The 19929-nt window shown below is 34.6% G+C and overlaps 1 protein-coding gene across 2 annotated transcripts in view; it reads left to right on the forward strand.

Annotated features, from left to right (window-relative positions):
• The window catches only part of TBC1D15 (TBC1 domain family member 15), a 69351-nt gene that overhangs the window by 17298 nt on the left and 32124 nt on the right, over positions 1 to 19929 (forward strand). For both annotated transcript variants that reach the window (XM_068561048.1, XM_068561049.1), the window contains exons 2-5: positions 3949 to 4047; positions 4514 to 4588; positions 8627 to 8765; positions 13553 to 13763. In XM_068561048.1, coding sequence (XP_068417149.1) covers positions 3949 to 4047; positions 4514 to 4588; positions 8627 to 8765; positions 13553 to 13763 — 524 coding nt within the window. The remainder of the gene's footprint in view (positions 1 to 3948; positions 4048 to 4513; positions 4589 to 8626; positions 8766 to 13552; positions 13764 to 19929) is intronic.

Consider the following 19929-nt stretch of genomic DNA (forward strand, 5'->3'; position numbering starts at 1 on the left):
CTTTTTTTTTTTTTTTTTTTTTTTTGGCCTGTGGGAATAGGGATCAAACCCGGGCCCTGGCGGTGAAAGTGTGGAGTCCTAACCACTGGACTGCCAAGGAATTCCCTGAGATCAAATTTTTAATTGGACTTCTGTTTCTATATTTTGAGCTGTTTCAAGTAGTTGATACAATTGTATTTTATTATATACATGTATCCACAGACTGTGGTGATGAACATATATATGCTATGAATAAAAAAATAAGTAAACTCATTCCTTATGATATTAAAATGAATTATTCAAACCAAGGTGCTATAAAAGGGACTAAGCTTTTTCTGTGGAATGTTTAGGAGTTCAGATGGGGGAGAAATTAAGGATTTTTGTTGAAAGGCCAAATTGTTAAATGGTTAGCTGCTGTACTGATTTATAAATTAAAGGCATTTAAAAATTGTTTTTAGGGAATTCCCTGGTGGTCCAGCGGTTAGGACACCTCGCTTTCACTGCCAAAGGCCCGGGTTCAGTCCCTGGTTGGGGAACTGAGATCCTGCAAGCTGCGTGGTGCAGCCTAAAAAAAAAAAAATTGTTTTTAGTCCTTGAAGCAGCATTATTTTGTATGTCTAAGCAATTTCAGAAACCACTTTCCTCCAGGGAAGACATGTAGAATTTTTCTGGTAGTTTCTTGAGACAGTTGAGATTTAAGGGTGAAGATGCCAGGAAATATGAAATCCACTCCTTCCTTTGATGTAAAGTCACTGAACAAGTCTGTGTCTCAGTTTATTTTTCTGTAAAATGGAGATAGAGGTAATAAGATCTATTCTGACTCATTCAGTTTGGCTGTGAGGATTTATTTAATGAGATCAGAGTGCTTTGAAAACAAAGTGCTATTCAGTTAAAATTTATTATTAAGTTATCTTATATTTGAAATAAATTATGTACTAATGCCGCTAGTGTGTGTGTGTGTGTGTGTACCTGTGCGCCTTTAAGTCTTATAAGACTTCATAATGTTTAGTAGCACATGAAGATAAATTTACAGATTTTATTTCTTCTGCAGAATTAATTTGTATTGAGCGTGTAATATCTCAAGTGTGTAATATTGTAAGAGCGTGTAATATCACGCTCTTCAAATCAAAAAGCTGAACATGACTGCTTTCTAAAGACAGTACAAGTGTGGGTTTGGGATTGTGAAATTTTGGGCATGTAATTTTTCCCTCAAAAAGTGCTAAAAAGTTAAGAACACAGAACGTGAGATGAGTGCAGTTTTGACTTTTCCTGAGGTACCTGGTACTTTAATACTTTTTAAGATATTTTCCCACCTAAATTACTTTGGAAACTCAACTTTTTCTTAAATGAAAAAGAGAATAAGGCAACACTTCAATAACATATGTATGGGGAAGGAAGAGCTGCTTAATGTGCTTCAGTTAAGTGAAGTGTTTCGTTTTCTTTAGGGTTCATTTATTTCATAAAGGCTCCGGAATCTCTTTAGTATTCATAGTACCACAGAATCTTAGATTGTACTATTAATGATACCAAGCTTTTCTTGGCAAATGAGTGTCCCTTTTTCAGCTATAGAGTTCTTGATTGATAGCTAAGTATTAGGTGAAAATATGCTAAAGTGAAGTTTCTGGATATCTTTTGTCAAAAAAGCTTGAGATTTTAAGGGATTTTTTTTTTCGCATAGCCTTTTCATACTTCTGTTTTGTGGTCCGTTTTATGCATTGATAAACGAAAGTCCAGAAAGGTTATAGTTTATACTTCTGGAATTCCCTCTTTTTACTTTACTCATTAAAATTAATTTTTAATTACTGAAGCAATATATAACTATATATTTGTACTTTGAAATTTTCAAATAAGTTCAGCATTAACATAGAAAGTTACATTTCCTCTTTCAACCTTTCCCCATCCCATTGTCTTTTTCGGAAGTAACCTTTGTTAACATTAAAGTGTGTCCTTCCAGAGCTTGTTCTCTGTATTTTACACAGATATAGAGAAACTTTTAAAAGTATAAATGTCACCATATTATGTATAATTGGACCATGTATGTCTGTCTGTTTAATCTACCTCTTAACTTCTGAATAGTATTCTCCATAGAATGAATATCGCAGAATATATTTTAGAATTTTCCTCTTTGTGGTCATTTAGATTCATACCTTCCTTTTCCTCCTTTCCTACTCTACCACCCACCATGTTATAAATAATACTATTGTGAATATTCTCATGCATATCTTTGTGCACATGTATGAATAAATCTGATTTTTCATTTCTATACAAACAGTATAGAGTTGTTTCTCACCACTCCCCAACTCATACTGCCCCCAGTCTTTGCCTTCTGCTTAATGCTAGTCTTGTGTTTAACAACTATTTCATTGAAGGCCATCTTGGGTTTTTGAGACCAAAACTTCTCTGGTGATCTTGATTACTGGAAGGACTCTTTCTTGACATGATGTAAGTCTGTATTACAAGTGATTAACATAACAGGAGAGGCAGTAAAAGCAATGTGGGAGCTTTGTAGTGCAGTGGCTAAGAGAACAGTTCTCTGGTGTCAGACTGCCTGGGTTTCAAACTCCACACCACTCCTTAACCACCCCTTACTATTTGTATCATCAATCTTAGGCAAGTTATTTAACTTCTCTTTCAGTTTTCTTGTTCACACAGATGGGCACCTCATCCTAATGATGTAGTTATAATGATATAGTTATAAAACCTACGGTCTCGGGTTATTGTAAGGATTAAGCTATAACGTGGAATTCTTAGTGCATAAATGTTCCACAAATGTCAACTGGGGGGCGATAGTGATGGCCTTTGTTGCTTGTCCTGCGTTCTTGGTCCCCATGCTATTCTGAATAGAGATGTGATTGTATTAATAAAAGGTTTACATAAATAGAAAGTACACTGTATTCCAAACTTAACTTATGTCAAAATTACATAAGTGTGTAATGTCTGGAAGTGACTATTTTATTTCCCTTTTACTTATTTTCATAATGAAAAAAATTTTTTAATAGTTTGAAATTGGTCCCAGGAGTAGAATCTTTTTTTTTTTTTTAATGTTTATTATATATGTTACAAATATTTCTTCCCAATTTGTTCCATATATATATATTTGTTGTTGTTGTTGTTGTTTTATCCTTTGACCGTGCCGCACAGCATGTGGGATCCTAGTTCCCCAACCAGGGATTGAACCTGCGCCCCCTGCATTGGCAGTGTGGAGTCTTAACCACTGGACCACCAGGGAAGCCCCCTAGAATCTTAATATATAACATTATGCCTTTAGAACATAAGGCTTAACTTTATAAACGTTTCAGTTTACTCAGGAATTTACTTAAGTCGCCCGTGTATTCCCAAAGGACATTGTTCAGGGACCATGTCTTAGTCATATTCTTATACCTACAGTCTTACATGCTTTTACATATAGAAGCACTCAGTGTTTGTGAGCTTGAACTAGTTTAAACCTAGTTTTTCCAAGAAGTCCTCATCATTACTTTTTAATATTCCCATCTTATTTTCTATGCCAGTGTGCTACAAAAGCACACCAAAGTAAACTTATGTGCTGTTATGAAATAGTTAGAAATCATTAATTTTTCATTATATTTCATCTGTTCTTATTGTTGGATATTTTCAGTTTGAACCCAATACTTTGCTTAATGTTTGTTAAAAATATATGTTAAGTGGAATTTGCATATAGGGTCACATAACAATTAGCCTGACATCTTTGTTTAAGGAGAAGATCAAGATCATGATTATCACTAAACCAAAAAACTTGCATGCATATCAAAGCAAATTTCCCTCTAGTTTATCTTTGTTTGAAGTGCTTTTAAGTCTGAGTAGTATTTTTAAGATAATACATTTTTATATGAAATAACCAGAAACTTGGTTCAGGCATTATAGGAAAACATCTCTTAATTTTTTTTAAAACAAATGTTGAAATAGTATTGAATAAAAATGGTGTGATTAATCTTATTTTTCCCATTCCAGATTATATATGAACAGGAAGGGGTGTATATTCATTCATCTTTTGGAAAGACCAGTGACCAAGACAGCTTGATTTCAGGAATATTACGTGTTTTGGAAAAGGTATGTTTCTAGTAAATGACTTTATTTAATAATTGTTTATGTTTAAATAAAAAATAACTTTTATTTAATAATTGTTTAAATAATTTAATAGTAATTGGGGCATTATCAGCAGGCTTGAATTTCACATGTAAGATAAAATTATGTAATTGAGCAGTGGTTGTAAATTTAACATGGAAGTGATGTTAGAAATAAAATGCTTTAGATAAGCCAGTAAAATGGTATGGAATATTTTAAAACTTATGTAAAAGTTGCAGTAATATAATTTCTTTATAATGAAAGGCAGAGTTTACAAATCTATATATACATTGTTGTCAAATAGTGGTTTACATATGATATTCCATATTTAACGCGCTGATAAATTTAAGGGGTTAAAAATTTCATTTTCAGTTCAGGGAATTAAGTATAGGTGACTAAAAATATAAGATATTGCTGAATAGTAAATATGGTTAATAATTTCTTTCTCTAGGATGCTGAAGTAATAGTGGACTGGAGACCATTGGATGATGCATTAGATTCTTCTAGTATTCTGTATGCTGGAAAGGTATTTAAGAAAAAAATGCATGTCTGAAGGAATGCCATTTTTTAAATAAAAGCTTTATTGAGATATAATTCATATACCATAAAATTCACTCTTCTAAAGTACATAATTCAGTGTTTTTAGTATATTTACAGAGTTGTGCAACCATCACCAATATCTAACTTTTGAACATTTCCATTACTTCCAAAAAAGGAACTGTACCTCTTAGCAGTCACCCCTCATTCCCACTTAACTCCAGTCCTCTGCACCCATTAATTTACTGTCTGTCTCTGAGGATTTGTCTGTTGTGGGCATTTTATCTATGGAATCATATAATATGTAGTCTTTTGTGACTGGCTTCTTTCACTTAGCATAATGTTTTCAAGGTTCATCCATGTTATAGCACCTGCCAGTACTTTGTTTCTTTCTTTCCTTTTTTTCTTTTTTGCTGAATAATATTGCGTTTATGGATATGTACCACATTTTGTTTATTCATTCATCGGTTGATGGACATTTGGGTTGTTTTCATTTTTAGGCTAATGTAAATAATGCTGCTGTGAATGTTCATATTCAAGTTTCTGTGTGGATACATTTTTCCTTGAAAACCCAGGAATGGAATAGTTGAATTAACTTATGTTTAACGTTTGTACCATGTGTTGACTTCTCACTATGGAAGGTAGAGATTTAGCTCTATCTTATCTCTAATTCACCTTGAAACTATGGCCCAGTTGTCCACATTTCTTCTCAAAATATTTAATCACATAGATGATCTTCCAATGTCATCTTCTTAGAGACATTTCTTCCAGAGCCTTCTAACAAGTTCCTTCTGAACTGGTTGCTCTTTTGGCTTGCTGTGCAGCAGTTACCCTGGGGATTCTTTTTGCCTCTTTCCCATATTTTAATCCCCATTTCCTGTATCCTCTGCTATCTTATATTTTGGTTTACTCCCTAGTTTTGGTGCACCTCCAGTGCTTCCTGAGAAAAAGGGTGTATGAGAGCAAAAACATTTCTGTTTTCAGACTTTTCTATCCTTATTCTGAATTGATAGCCGGCTGGCATAGAATTACAGTTTGAAAATAAATTTCCCCTCATATTTTTGAAAGTTATTGTCTCAGCTTTGACTAATTTCCTTTATTGGTGTTAAGTCTGCTGCATTCTGATTCCTGATCCTTGCTATGTTTTTTTCCTCTTTAGAAGCTTTTAGAATTGCCTTTTCATTTCTAGTGTTCTAGATGTTCTGGAAATGTGCCCTTGTGGTCTTTTTTATCCAGTGTGTTGGGTGCTTGGTAGGCTTTTTTTTTAACGTGAAAACTTGTGTCCTTTAGTTTTTAGGAAATATTCTTGAATTATTTTAGTGATGATTTCTTCTTTGTCTCCATTTTCTATTTTCTTTCTTTCTGGAACTCTACATGCTTTGGACTGGTCCTGTAATATTTTAATACTTACTTTACTATTTTCTAATTCTTTGTGTATGTGTGTATTATTTTCTAGGAAATTTCTTCAGTTTTATCTTCCAGTTCTTCTATTGCCTTTTTCATTTTTGCTGTTTTTTAGATTTCTAATACATTTTGTTATGTGTCCCCTTTCCCCCCTTTTAAAAAATAGCATCCTGTTCTTCATGGATGTACTATTCTTCCTTATTTCTGAGGAGTTGAAGGATAGTTTTTCAGATGTTTTCATCTCTGTATATAGTCTGCCTCCTCTAATTGACTTTTTTTTTTTCCCTATTTCATTTGGACTTTTTCTTTTATGTAAACACTTGCCTTTGACATTTGGTGATCTTTGTATTGTGGTGCTCATATTTAACAGCAAACACAAAAAACTGATTATACTCTCTCTCTGTATGGGTAGGTTTGTTAATAGTTGGGACTCAGGGTGACTTGGCTAGGCTGTTTCCTTGGGGAATCCCCGGTATTGAAACCTGGGTCTTTTTTCTTGGGCTAGTCATTTGTCAGAGAAGAATCTACAGATTCCTACCTGGAGAGGGAAAGCTGGATTCCACTGTTCTGGGAACTGAGTGGAGGAAGAGAGCTGGGAGTCTTGCCAACTTATTATATAGATGAACTTTCAGTTAATTCTCCTGTTTTCAGTGTATTATCTCTTTGCTCAGTGTCCCTGGTTTCTCCTAATCCACAGATAATCTGTTTTACCTTTTCCAATGAATAAACCTTCAGCCTTCTAGACTTTTGTTAGTAGTCCTGTTTTCAGCTTAACCTTTATCCTAGTTTCCAGAAGTACCTGATTTACTAGTTCCAAGCCTTTGTGTGGGGTGGGGTTCTGTAAATGCTGCTTCGCTTTCCCTACTGTTGATGGGAGAGTTGGTAGTGATGGTGGTAAGGGTTGCATTTTTTTAAATTGGGCAAATGAGGAGGGCTCCTTGAGAAATGACATCAGAGGAAGGACTCGGAGGAAAAAGCACTCCACTTTATAATTTCATTCATTCAGTTTTTCCCCCTATTCTTCAGTCTGTTTCTATTTCTTATTAATTTCTTTTGTTTATAATATATTCCTGTTGCTATAAATCTTCCTTTTTCCATTTTTAAAAAGAATTACACTAGCAATACACGAATACATTCTTGTTGTAAAAATTCAAATAATAGAAAGTTGAAGTCCTCCTTGACTAGAACCCTGTCCCTAATCTGTCCCTGTTTAATGTATATCTTTCCAGACTTTTATTGGTACACATTTCCTATCATATCTATCCATCCATCCATCCATCCATTCATCCCTGGTTTTCTCTAGTGTGTTTCTAATTACATATGTTCCATGTAGTTGTTATACTGCATACATTGTTTCTTAACTTCGTTTTATTTACTATTACATATTGAACATATATACACATGAACAGATATCAGTCTTTAAACTTCTGCCTAGCATTTTATTGGCTACCCGCTAGTTTATGTACTTATTCCTTCATTGATGGATGATGAGATATATTCAGCTTTTCACTTTTGCAAACAATTCTGTGATGAAAATTCTTGTATCTGCCTCTTTGTATACATGTGTGAGTATTTCTCTAAAGCAGATGATGAGAATAGAGTTATTGTGGTGAAACACATGCATATTTTGAATTGTAATAAATATGACTCAATTGTACATTTGAGTCAGTAATTAGCACTGCCATCAACAGTGTGAGATACAGCATTTCCTCACACTGTCTTCCATATTTTTATTTTTTAGTTGAATGGGCCAGAAAAATTTAAATTCATCTTTACTTGCTTTTCTTGGATTGTTTCTGAAGTTGGACATCTTCCTTTGTTTGTCACTTCATATTTCTTCTTTGATTTGCTCGTTCATACCATTTCCTTATTTTTCTCTTTTGATGTTTGTTGATTTCTCAGTAAATTGGTAGGAGTTGTTTTTGTATTCTGGATGTTTTTCTGTCATCGTCCATATGTTTTGGAAACATTTTCACACAGTTTTGCTTATCTTTAACTTACGTGTGGTATCTTTTGTTGAACAGAAGTTAAACTTTTTGATTTAGTCAGATTATTAACATAGCATTTTAGACTTTTGGTTTTTTTCTCTTTTAAAATAGAAAGTTTTTAAAAACTGAACATGTAGATATGGTATTCGTAGCTTTTAGCTAATTTTGATTGAGACATGTGCAACCAATGGTGGTTTAAATAAGTAACCACCATTGGGTATGTTCCTCAAATAACCAGAAGCCTGGAGGTTTGGAGCTATTTGCAGTGTTTGTCTTTATGATTATAAGGTGGCTATTATGTTTTTAGGCAGCATAGCTGCATCAAAAGCAGGAAATAGGGGAAAAGGGATGAAGCTTTTATTAGGAAAGCAAAAGCATTTCCAAGGCCCTACTGTTGACTTATGCTTATATTTCATTGGCAACCCTAACTGCAGGAGAATCTGGACAAGGTTTTCTTGTCTTTTTCGTCAGCTGAGCAAGGGAGAAAAGGATAGGAAATAGGGTTCGGCTTTCCCACCAGTGATATCTGCCACAACCTACAAACTTAATTTATATAGAAGCTGAGAAGACATTATTGATTGAAATGAAATTCTAGTCTTAGTCCCTAAATATTTTATATGTTATAATTATTTTAGGACTCCAGTTCAGTCGTGGAATGGACCCAGGCCCCAAAAGAAAGAGCTCATCGAGGATTGGAACATCTGAACAGTTACGAAGCAGAGTGGGACATGGTTAATACAATTTCATTTAAAAAGAAACCACATACCAATGGAGGTATGAATTAAATCGTTTGAAATCTTAAACTGGTTTGCTACTTTAAAGTATAAACAAAAGTGCAAAGAAAATTCTTTAATGTTTCTTAGAAGAAGGATGAGTTGGTGCTTTGATTAATATGTATAATTCCCATTTTATTTATATTCCTTTTTCATCTCTTTGTTGCTTTGTTGGTTGTGACCTCATAAAAAGGCTTTAAAAATACTTGTTCTGTTTTGTAGTTATTAATGGCAGAAAATAGAAAGACTTAAAAAAATTGCTTTGGCTATCTCTTTTGCACATTTTTCTTAATCCAGTAGAATAAAAAAAAAAAAAATCATGTTATTTCATCCTAAAGCACCAGGGGGAGATGAAGTATGCCACTAAACCATGCCGTTCTAATTTCAGTATTTACTGGTATCTTCACAGCTCATTGCAGCTCCCCTTTGTATATGTTCCGCAACTGTTCTCCTTTATATATACATTAAATTTATGTTTGCTGTGTGGTGACTATCTACATGTAGATAACAAAAAAGAGCCAACCTAGCAATCTGGTAGAACACGTATACTACCCCAGATATGATCTAGCTAGCCCACGTGTGATGTGGCCAGCCTATTTGTGATATGTTTAAAAAATATTAAATACTGTATAGAGTTAAAATTTTTTTTCTATTGATTTATTTGTGTTTTATAACTAATAGGATATTTTATCTTTCAGTGATTTTTGATCTGAGTTTAGGATTTATCTGCATTTACCAGATTCAAAAAGTCTAGCCTAAATTGATTAGAATATGTATTGATACGTTTATATAACATTGTTACTAAGTAAAATTGATTTTCACGTATGGCCTGGGGAATCATTCTCATACAGTAGTTATACTTTGTACTGTATCATTTCTTGGGAACAGTGGCAATTAAGAAATAGTAAGTCACAGACTTTCGATAACAGTCAGCTCATGCATATATGTCTTTTTTTTGTTGTTTTGCATTTCCATTCTAGAGAAGGTTCTTAACCAGAACAATGCAAAAATGTTAAGGAAGGGTAAAGCCACAGGATTTTAGTATATTTAGCATGTGAGGGATTTTTAACTTCTCTAGGCTGGATCTTAAGGATTGGTTTATGTGAATTGCTATTTTTTGTTTGCCTAATATTGTTAAATCCTTGAAAATGAAAAAGGTTACAGAAATGAGCAAAAGTTGTGAGTTTTCAAAATTTCATAAAAGAAGCATTACATGTTTGAGAAAAGCATAATCTGACAATAAAGGTCTTTTTAGATTAATGGTTTTTAACTGGGTGCACATTGAAATCACATGGGGAAGTTAGGCTTTTGAAAAAAGTACCAGTGCCTGGGTTTCATCCAGCAAATTAAATCAGACTCTGGAGATGGAGCCTGGGCATCCCTATTTTTCTGTATTTTTCAAAAGCTCTCCTGGTTATTTTAGTGTGCAGAGTTGAGAACCTCTGTGTAGCTGCGTAGCTTAGCAAAAAACCCACAGATCTAAATACTGCTTATGTATCTTGGCATTGCATTATGCCTTGTAAAGAGCCTTTATTTAGTAATTATTAAAAGTTAAGGACACATTTCTTTTTCTTTCTTTTCTCCACTGTTTAAAAATTTTTATGATAGCAGTAAGAAACACATTGCACAGTATGGCCCAGTGTGCATACACATGCACATATTTAACAGAACAAGGAGTTAATGAAGTACATTTACTCTGTTTCATCCCATCCCATTCCATCCCATCATATCCTAGACTATCTACCTCATCCAATCATATTTCATCAAAACTCCTTCTTTAAAGAAGACATTTTCTAAGCTTGATGTTTCAGAATTTAAAATTCTGCCTTAATTTTTTACATTTTTGAAATGCATTTTTTCCAAATAAAATTTTTATTTTATTTATTACTATAAACTTCACATTTTTAAACTTTTTACCTTTTTTGTGATTCACAGAGGAAAATGGGGACAAACCTTTAAAAAAATTGACTATTGAAGACTTTTTAAACTTTATATTTCTTAAATATACTGCTAAGTCTTTGTTTTTATATATTAGATCAAATGTTTTGAGAATGTATCTTCCCAGAGCAACAGACTGCCGTGATGTTCTGGAAACCCATTCAGATAAAATGTCATGTCCTTGATGTTAATTCTGTTCAAGACATATGGAGACCTACTGAATTGTTTCGTTTACTTTTTTGCTATTATGGCCAGTTTTCCCACATCAGTGTGTTGGAGTTATTTTTTACATATATTGGGTAACACAGTAAGTTCATCAGAACTAATTAGCTTTATTTACCTTTCTTTAAGGAGAAAGAAGGAAATTTTGAGTTAACTGTTGGATTCTGTTAGTTTTCCTTTGTAACAATTTCTAGTTCTGGTTAGCTATTATTGGTAGACCCAATTGCAGATTACTTTTCTGTTGACTTGGTTAGTAGATTATTCATTTATTTAACACATCTTTGACTACCTACTATGTGCTAGTCACTCTTGCTGTGAACAGAATTAAGTTCTTGTTCTCATGAAGCTTATACTCCAGAAAAGGGATTTCTGGGATTGACTTGTAATGTTTGTCTCATTGTTTATCAGAGCTTTAAGTGAGGAAATGTGTGAGGAATTTTCTTTTGTATTTAATATGTAACGTGTGTCTCTTCCATTAACAAGGGAAAAAATCTGTGTAAAATTTTTACATTTGAATATGCACAAACTTCTGATATGCCTGCATATATTATTTAATAGTCTTCATATGATTTTCTTGCATTACTTTGATTAAATACTTTTTGTGGAATTTAAGATAAAAAAATTGTATCTGGTTTTTCATTGCTGTTTTGCTGTGAAAATATTTTTGGTCTTTGCAGATAATCTAGTAGTATGTATCCGTTCTAGGTAGTCCAGGTGCATTCACACTTAAGTGATTCATAAAATGTTGGAATTCTAGAATTGTTCTCACTTTGATATTAGTTTGTAATGGTGTTATGAGCTCTGTAGTATAAATTGCAGTGAAACATGATGTGTCGTAAAGTGAGCACATGGTACTTAATCTGGTACCAGCCTTAGATATGAGTTCACCATCTGAACCGGTGTGGAAGTAGGCAGGGCACTGCATAGATAAGTTACTTAGCCTTTCTGGACTTTGTTTCAAATGATAACTTGTTAAAGTGTCCATGAAAGAGTAATGGTGTCTGCATTCCTTGCAGGTAGAGGTTTCTGTAAGCTGTAGATTTCTGTGTCAGTTTAGGAGATTTTGTTGGAGGTGATGGAGCTGTAGTGTTCTGACTATATAGGAGGGTGACATACATGCAGGTCAGTACTGACTGATCTACCCTTTGAGTAAGTTCTATAAGCAGATATTATCTATGCAGTTTATCTTTGTGGAATTGATAGTGTTGGGACGGAATTTATAAAGATTTTCAGTAACAGGATAGTATGACACTTCTTAGGAAATAACATTAGAGAAAAGGTTTTTTAAAATTTCAGAGACATGACATGCTTAAGTCTGCGTTAAAATGTTCAAGTAAAATAACATTTTTAGATTAGAAATTAAATATAAGTATTAGATAACTTTTTTCCCTTGTTCTTTAAATTTTTATTTAAATAGATAATCTTTACATTGCTTGTTATCAATTGCAATATTATTCACAAACCTAGTATTTTAAGCTTCTATAAACAGCCCACACACTAGGAAATGCTTTATTTTACATAGCTATAGTTTGGTTTGAACTGAGGTCTTAACTTAGTAGAAGGTTGATTTAGCAGGAAGATTGAATGTATTCATTCTTTTTGAAGCATTCACAACTTAGTTACCTTTTCATCCTCAATTCCCCACTGCTCTTTGGGTTTTTGCAAATGTCTGTCTGTGTAGTCACTCCAATGTTACTTTTTTTTTAAATTAATTTTTATTGGAGTATAGTTGCTTTACAGTGTTGTGTTAGTTTCTACTGTACAGCAAAGTGAATCGGCTATATGTATACATATGTCCCCTTTTTTTTTTTGGATTTCTTTCCCATTTGGGTCACCACAGAGCACTGAGTAGAGTTCCCTGAGCTATACAGTAGGTTCTCATTAGTTATCTATTTTATACATAGTATCAATAGTGCATATATGTCAATCCCAATCTCCCAGTTCATCCCACACACACCCCCTTTCCCCCCTTACTTTTTATACTGGTATACTTTTACCTTCACTCAATGTAATCTAGTAAAGATAATTCCAAAAGGAAGTGAGGAATAAAGGTTGGTTTTGTTTTTGGTTTTTTTTTGTTTTTTTGTTTTAAATGACTCTCCAAGTGCATAATGCCATTTGTATATGAGGGAAGTGGAAAAGATGAATATTTATTGAATATTTACTATATACTTGGCACTGTACTCATTAGTTGACAAGTATTATCTCTTTTAATTCTTAGAATAACATTGGGAGGTAAGTATAATTATCTCCATTTTACAGATGAAGAAACTGAGGCTCAGAGAGATTCAATTATTTGCCCCAAATCATTCAGTTAGTAAGATGGTGGTGCTGCAGTTTGAATCTGGCCTGCTTGCTTCCAAAGCCGTGATCATTTTGGGGCAAAGCTGATATTTTAAATAAGGATAGTATTTTTTTCGATTTGTATGCAGTAAGATAATTATTTTAAAAACTATTCTTTTAAGAAAATGTATGTTGCCATTTCTAGTACAGGTGGAAGCCATGGTAATATCAGTGCTGTAGTTGTTCCCTAGGTTCAACAAATATGTTAGGCAGTCACGAAGAGTGCTGTCAGTACCTTTTAAAAAGGTGAACAAAAATATTTTGCCCCGCTTTCTTGTTTTTAAGATGCTCCAAGTCATAGAAATGGGAAAAGCAAATGGTCATTCCTGTTCAGTTTGACAGACCTGAAATCAATCAAGCAAAACAAAGAGGGTATGGGCTGGTCGTATTTGGTATTCTGTCTAAAGGATGACGTCGTTCTCCCTGCTCTGCACTTTCATCAAGGAGATAGCAAACTACTGATTGACTCTCTTGAAAAATATGTGGTATTGTGTGAGTAAGTATCAAATTATTTCCTACTTACCGAAACCGGATTGTTGTGTTGGTCCCAAGGCAAACTATTTTTACTTGTCATTGGGTATCAGTGACCTATGTGCATATTAAGGGACAAGCAGCTTTGTTTTTTCTGGAATATTGACTACTTTGGATGAGTGACTGAATAAAATTTTGCCATTTTAGTAATTTGGAACTGCAGCTTATCACCTTATTACTGTTTTAAAGAAAAGAATGGTTCAGTATTTTAATACACATTCAAATGAATGATGAGACATCAATAATTTATGGATTATATATTTACCAATTTTATCTTTTATTGTGTAGTTTCTGTTAAACATAGAGTTTCATTTGTAATGTTACAAATTTAAGTCAGGCAAATCTAAATAAAATTATTGTAAGTGTGGAAGTTAGGGCTTTCTCACTTTCCAGAAATCTTGTGTCTTACATTTATTTACCCATGTGCATTTGTACACGCATACTCTTTCTCGCTTTCACTCTCAACAGATACAATTGTGGTATCTATTAAGTTCTGAGCACTGTGCTGGTTGTTTGATATTTAGTAGTGAACAAAACAGGCATGTTCTTGGATATCTGAGAGTTTATGGTCTTGTGAAGGATGCTGACCAGTAAATAGCAATAAACTCAAGAAATAAGATGGAGGAAGTACAAGGAAGGGAGGAAGTGTACTTCATTCAGACAGGGGGTTGGGTAGGGGTCAGGGAAGACTTTCTGGAGGAGGTAACATCTAGGTTGAGACTTGACAAATGTGTGAACGTTAGCATGAAAGGGAAGGAGATATTTAGACGGAGAGATGTTTTAGATAGAGGGAGGTATATAAAACATGATACAATCACAGAACAGAGTAGTTCAGTATCACAGGTCTGCATAGTGGGGGAAGGGAGGGTACAGGATTTAAAGATGAAGCCGAAGAGCTGAGTAAAGGCCAGGGCATGAAGGATCTTGTAAATCATGTTAGCAGGTTGTTCCAGTCATCTAGATGAGCTTGTAGTAGCATGAACTACGGGAGTGACAAGAAAGAAGTGTTGGAGGAATATTTAGTGTTAGAGTTTGTGATTGAGTGGATATGTGGAGGAGAAAAGAAGGGAGAAGTTGAGAGTTTTAGTTTGGGGAATCGTAGGGGATGATTGTTAACTTCATTAATCATGTCCTCACTTTAATAGAGTAATGTCATGCCTAAATGTAGATTATATAAAGCTAGGAGTGATGCAAAAGTTGAAAGATATTGACTCTGTGTTTTTTGGCATGAAATTCTCTTCCCTTATCATGTTGACCTCCTCTGGCTGGCACTGGGCATGCTGATTAGTACCTGTAATCATAAGAAAGTCAGATCTGGTTGGTAGTATGTGGGTCTTGGATCTTGAAGTGAGAAGCTGCGAATAGGCTACCACCTACAGGGTTAAGTAGATTTCAGGAGGAGCATTTATCATGACTGGGGCATAAGGCTTGGCTGTTGAATAGCAGCTGTTAAAGACTTGGGGGTTTTAGCATCATAGCAAGCTCAGTATCAATCAGTGTTGTGATGTAACTGTTACAAAAGAGCTCATTCATTCTGAGACTGTTGATTAAAGCATAGTATCTAGAATGAAGTGGTAGTCCCTCTCTACTCTTTACTGGTAAGATCATACTTTGGAGAACTAGGCTTAGTTTTAAACACTGCATTTTAGATGTGTTAGACTAAGTATACTACGTGGAAAAAGATGGCTAGCGTAATGAGAGGGATCAAAATGGTATCATGAAAAACGTGGGGTTGTGGCGATTTAACTTGAAGAAGAGGAGTTGTGGTGCACCATTAAATAAAACCCGAGCTTATTACTATGGTCAGTGAGGGCCTGCTCTATCTTAGCTCTGTTTATTTCTTAAACCTCATCTCATGCCATTCTCTTCTATATTCCAACCACGTGGTTTTCTTTCAGTTCCTGAAATGCCCTAAACTCTTTCTTGTCTTAGGGTCCTATATGTATTTCTTCTGTCTAGAATATTCTTCTCCCTTTCTTATCCCTGAGGTCTCAGTTTAATGTCACTTCCTCAGAAGGACTTTTCTGGTTGCTTAGTCTCCCATTTAATGTAGGTTCCCACCCCCATTCCTTTTTGCTTTCTCATTCTCTTGTTTGCTTCCTTCATGGCCCTTAACAGAATAAAATCATTTTGTCTGTTTACTTCTGTTACGTTTTCCTCTAGAATGTAAGCCCATAAAGGCAGGGATTGCATCTGTCTTGTTTACACTTTCTCCTAAATTCCTAGCCAGAGTGCCTGGCACATAGTGTTTATTCAGTAAATCTTAGTTGAATGAATAAATGGCATGGTACTTATCAATTCTACAAATAATTTCAAAAGGATTGTTAAAAGAAATAGACTAGATTTGTTTTGTATGACTCCAGAGATAAATTAGAAGGAAATAGCTCAAGGGGTAGAAATTACAAGGAATTAGCTCAAGAGGTAGAGAGTTTTCTGTCCTGGATGGGTTCAAGGGTAGACTCAACAATTACTTAGGTGCTTATAAGAGAATATGTACCTTAAATATGTGTTGGTGATGTTTTAATGAAGGTTGTAAGTGAAACTATGTTTCCTTTTCTGTACTGGTGAGGCTTAGATATGTAGCATCATAATAATTCAGCCCAAATTAATGAAGTCATCCAGTTATCATTTTTGGACAACCACAGGTCTCCCTAGTGAGGGCAGACCACTTATGACATGAAGGAGAGCAGACTAGAAACCACCTTCTCTGTTGGCAGGCAGATCCAAGAGATAAAGAGAGCCTGGAAGGGGTTATGCCATGCATGCACCTTACTCTTTCCTGATCACAGCGGTCAGATGTGTCCCTGTGAAGATTTTCTTTAATAGGAGTGCATATTTCCACCTAGAAACAAGAAGCCATGGGAATGGTGTTCCCCTCTCTCTACTTTTTCATTCAACAAGTCTTTTTTTTTTGAGGACCCACTGTGTTCTTTCCAGCACATCATACTAAGTGCTGGAAAGGAGCACTTAGTCAAAAAAGATATGGTGTCTGTCTTCATGGAGTTTGTACTATTGCAGAAAAGAAAAAGATCGCTTATACAAATAATCATAGGTTTTCAGCTGTAGTAAGTGCTATGAATCAGGGATATAGCACGATGAGAGCATATAATAGGATAATATGTAAGTTCGTGTGTGTGTGTGTGTGTGTGTGTGTGTTAGTAGTAATTGAAGCTCTGAGAGAGAATGAGATTAACTAAGAAGAGGATAAAATGGGATAGAATGTGAGCATGTGATTAATTGTAGCCTTTAATGACGTGGTCAAAGAGAAGAGCCTAGCAGAGGAGTCTGACTTCCTACACTTTGTTTCCTCTCTTCCCACTAGGCTTAATCACATTTATGGTCAACCAAGGATGTGGCTGTTTCTGGGGGAGGAGGTAGCTGTGTAAAGTGAGCTTTAAAAGCTTCGTCCTTAGTACCAGCCACTTCTCCATTGTGTATTCTCCTGTGGCACTGAGGGGCCAGTTTATTCTTTGCCCCCTGAATAGTCTGAGATGTGTAAGAATAGTACATCAAATATTTTATCCCCAAGGCCCCTCTGTACACTAGGCAGAAAATAAGCCCCCCCCCCATTCTCTTTCCCATCATAAATTATGCCCAACTGCATTGTGTCATATATGCTGAGTCCAGGTGGTAGAATATAGATATTCCAGATAAACAGTCACCAGTATAAAAATAAATCCCATATTTGTATAAAGCATCTTTCATTATCGGATTCTTAGGGAGATGTTAAAGGTTCTTGTTTTTTATGTTCATTACTTACGATCTAAATAAATGGAATTCACAATTAAGTCCAAAGAAGTGAAAAGTCCCAAATATCCCCCATTTTTTACTTTATTAGGTATCATTTCCTGTCTCTGGAGCAGTTATCCTAAGCAAAATGGTACTTCCAGAGTCATGTTCCTATGGTCGCAGATTGTTGTGGAGACCAGAAGAAGAAGGGTAGACCAGGAAAACCTTGGTGTCAGCAGCTTCGCTGGGATCCCAGCCACTCTGTTCCTGGGTCATCCTTGTGTTTTCTTAGTTCAAAACATCAGTAGAGGGAGATTCAGACCACATTATCTTTTTTTCTCTGATTAACCTAAATTGAAGAATGTGGCTTGCATCTGTGGCCATGATGTCTTCCTAACACTCCCCGTAACGAATTAAGGGTCTTACCATACAGACGAACAGAAATTGCAGATTTGCTAGGGATGTGCAGCCTTGAAAGAGCGAGGTAAAGGTTGGGTAGCTATGCACAGTTCCTTCTTTCAATCTCATCAGCTGGATTAGTCAGTGCAAAATAGGCCAACTTCTTGAGGCTTATTATTTCTCAAATGGTTTTCTTATCTACTGGGACAAATTGTCCTATTCATTGGTATTCTTTAGTGTTCTTTGAGTTATCACCATTTAGGACATGGTATTCAGTTGGGTAAAAGAATGAGCCACACATACATTTTTGTTACATTTCTGGAACCAAGTTGGTTGCTAGGATATGAATGAAAGTTATTGGTTCTGTTAAAATTACTTTATATATTGGGCCATTTTAAAATTAATACATAAATATCCAAGCAGTAAAATATTTCCTTAAAAAGCCAAGTTGGTTGTATCATCTTATAGCACCAGTCATTTATGAGATTAGGTCCTAGACCCTTATTTATTCCCTTTGTGAGATACATATATCCACGCACACATACATATATACATACACATACACATATATATGTATGTATAAATTATACGGATGGGAATAAACTATATAGTTTTGTTGTAAATGTTCTGTACTTTTTATTTTTTATTAACCTTTTCGGCTTTATATCTTTTGCAATGATATTTTTATTTATTTCTTTAGCTTTCCATATTGGTCTTCTTAGTAGCAATATAAAATAGTTACTATTACATCTCAGTGCGCAAAAATTCTTCAACTGTTAAAATTTCTGAATTCTGAAGCTTTTGGGAGAGGCTCACTTCAAAGTACTTCTGAATTTTTAGTAGTTATGCGTCTGTAGTTGTGATATTAGACAATGGTTTTCTTTAAGCCCTTTAGTAGGATCTAATAGAATTGCTGATGTTAGCATCATTAAAAGTTCAATTTTACTGCTGCAATGAGTTTTTGAAAGCCTTGAATAATGTTGTCATGAGTGATCAACTTCCCAGAATCCATAATATCCCCAGAATATATAAATGTAATATTTAATCTTCCCAGATTAAATCAGTGTGGTAACCTGGCAGGTGGAAATGTAACAGTATTCTGGAATGCCAGCCCTCCTTTTGGTGAGCTCTGAAGTTGCTTAACAACATTATTTCCTGTCCTCTTACTGCTATACTTTAAAAAAATGTTTTGTTGATTTCTTCAGTGTCAACCAAGTCTAGTGTGACTTCCCCCAGCCCCTCATCACAGAGCATTAGGTATAAATAAAAGAAATCCTTCCTTTTTAAAAAAGTGTCTGTGGTTCTTTGTTGGTTGAGCAGTCATTTCTTCTTCCCATCTCCAGCTTTGTGACCATAGTTTTAGATCTGAAGCCATAATAATTGGCTGGGCACAGATAACTGAAGATTGCATATGTGTTCCCCTTCAGCATGCATAGCCAGTGTTTTGACTTTCGTGATCATTTTTTTATTTGTAGTTTAAAGAAAAAATTTGACTTAATCTATTTTTAGAAACAAAAAATAATAACCATAGCACCAGCAGCACTGTGTTAGGAAAAAAATGTTTCTATACTAGTTACTTTTCTTTTTCTGGTGCTATGTTTACAAGTTGACCTATCATTAAGAAATGCCTTGTGAGAACCTATAGGTCTTCATGTTAAGCATGACCCCCAGAAGATGTTCAGAAAAATGGTGATTAATGAAAATTGAACGTTTAAAAAGTTATTTTTTTCCTACTTCAAATGACTCAACCTTAGCTCTTTTAAGAAGCTAAGGGGCTTATTCAGCTACTATTGTCTCTGATGATCGAGTGCTGTTTCTAAGTAAGAATAAGATCCTGCTTTGGATTTCATATCCCCCCAGCATTGCTGTTGCATTCTGTTATGTTAGAATTGAGAAGAGATAAGTGTTATTAAAGTTCTTATCTCAAACATTTATAATAAACTAGAAGTAGATAGCAGCAAAATAATGCATTTAATTTTTGTTTTTAAACACAAAAGTTGTGG

This window comes from Eschrichtius robustus, chromosome 13 (genome assembly GCF_028021215.1).
Source record: "Eschrichtius robustus isolate mEscRob2 chromosome 13, mEscRob2.pri, whole genome shotgun sequence".
NCBI lineage: Eukaryota > Metazoa > Chordata > Mammalia > Artiodactyla > Eschrichtiidae > Eschrichtius > Eschrichtius robustus.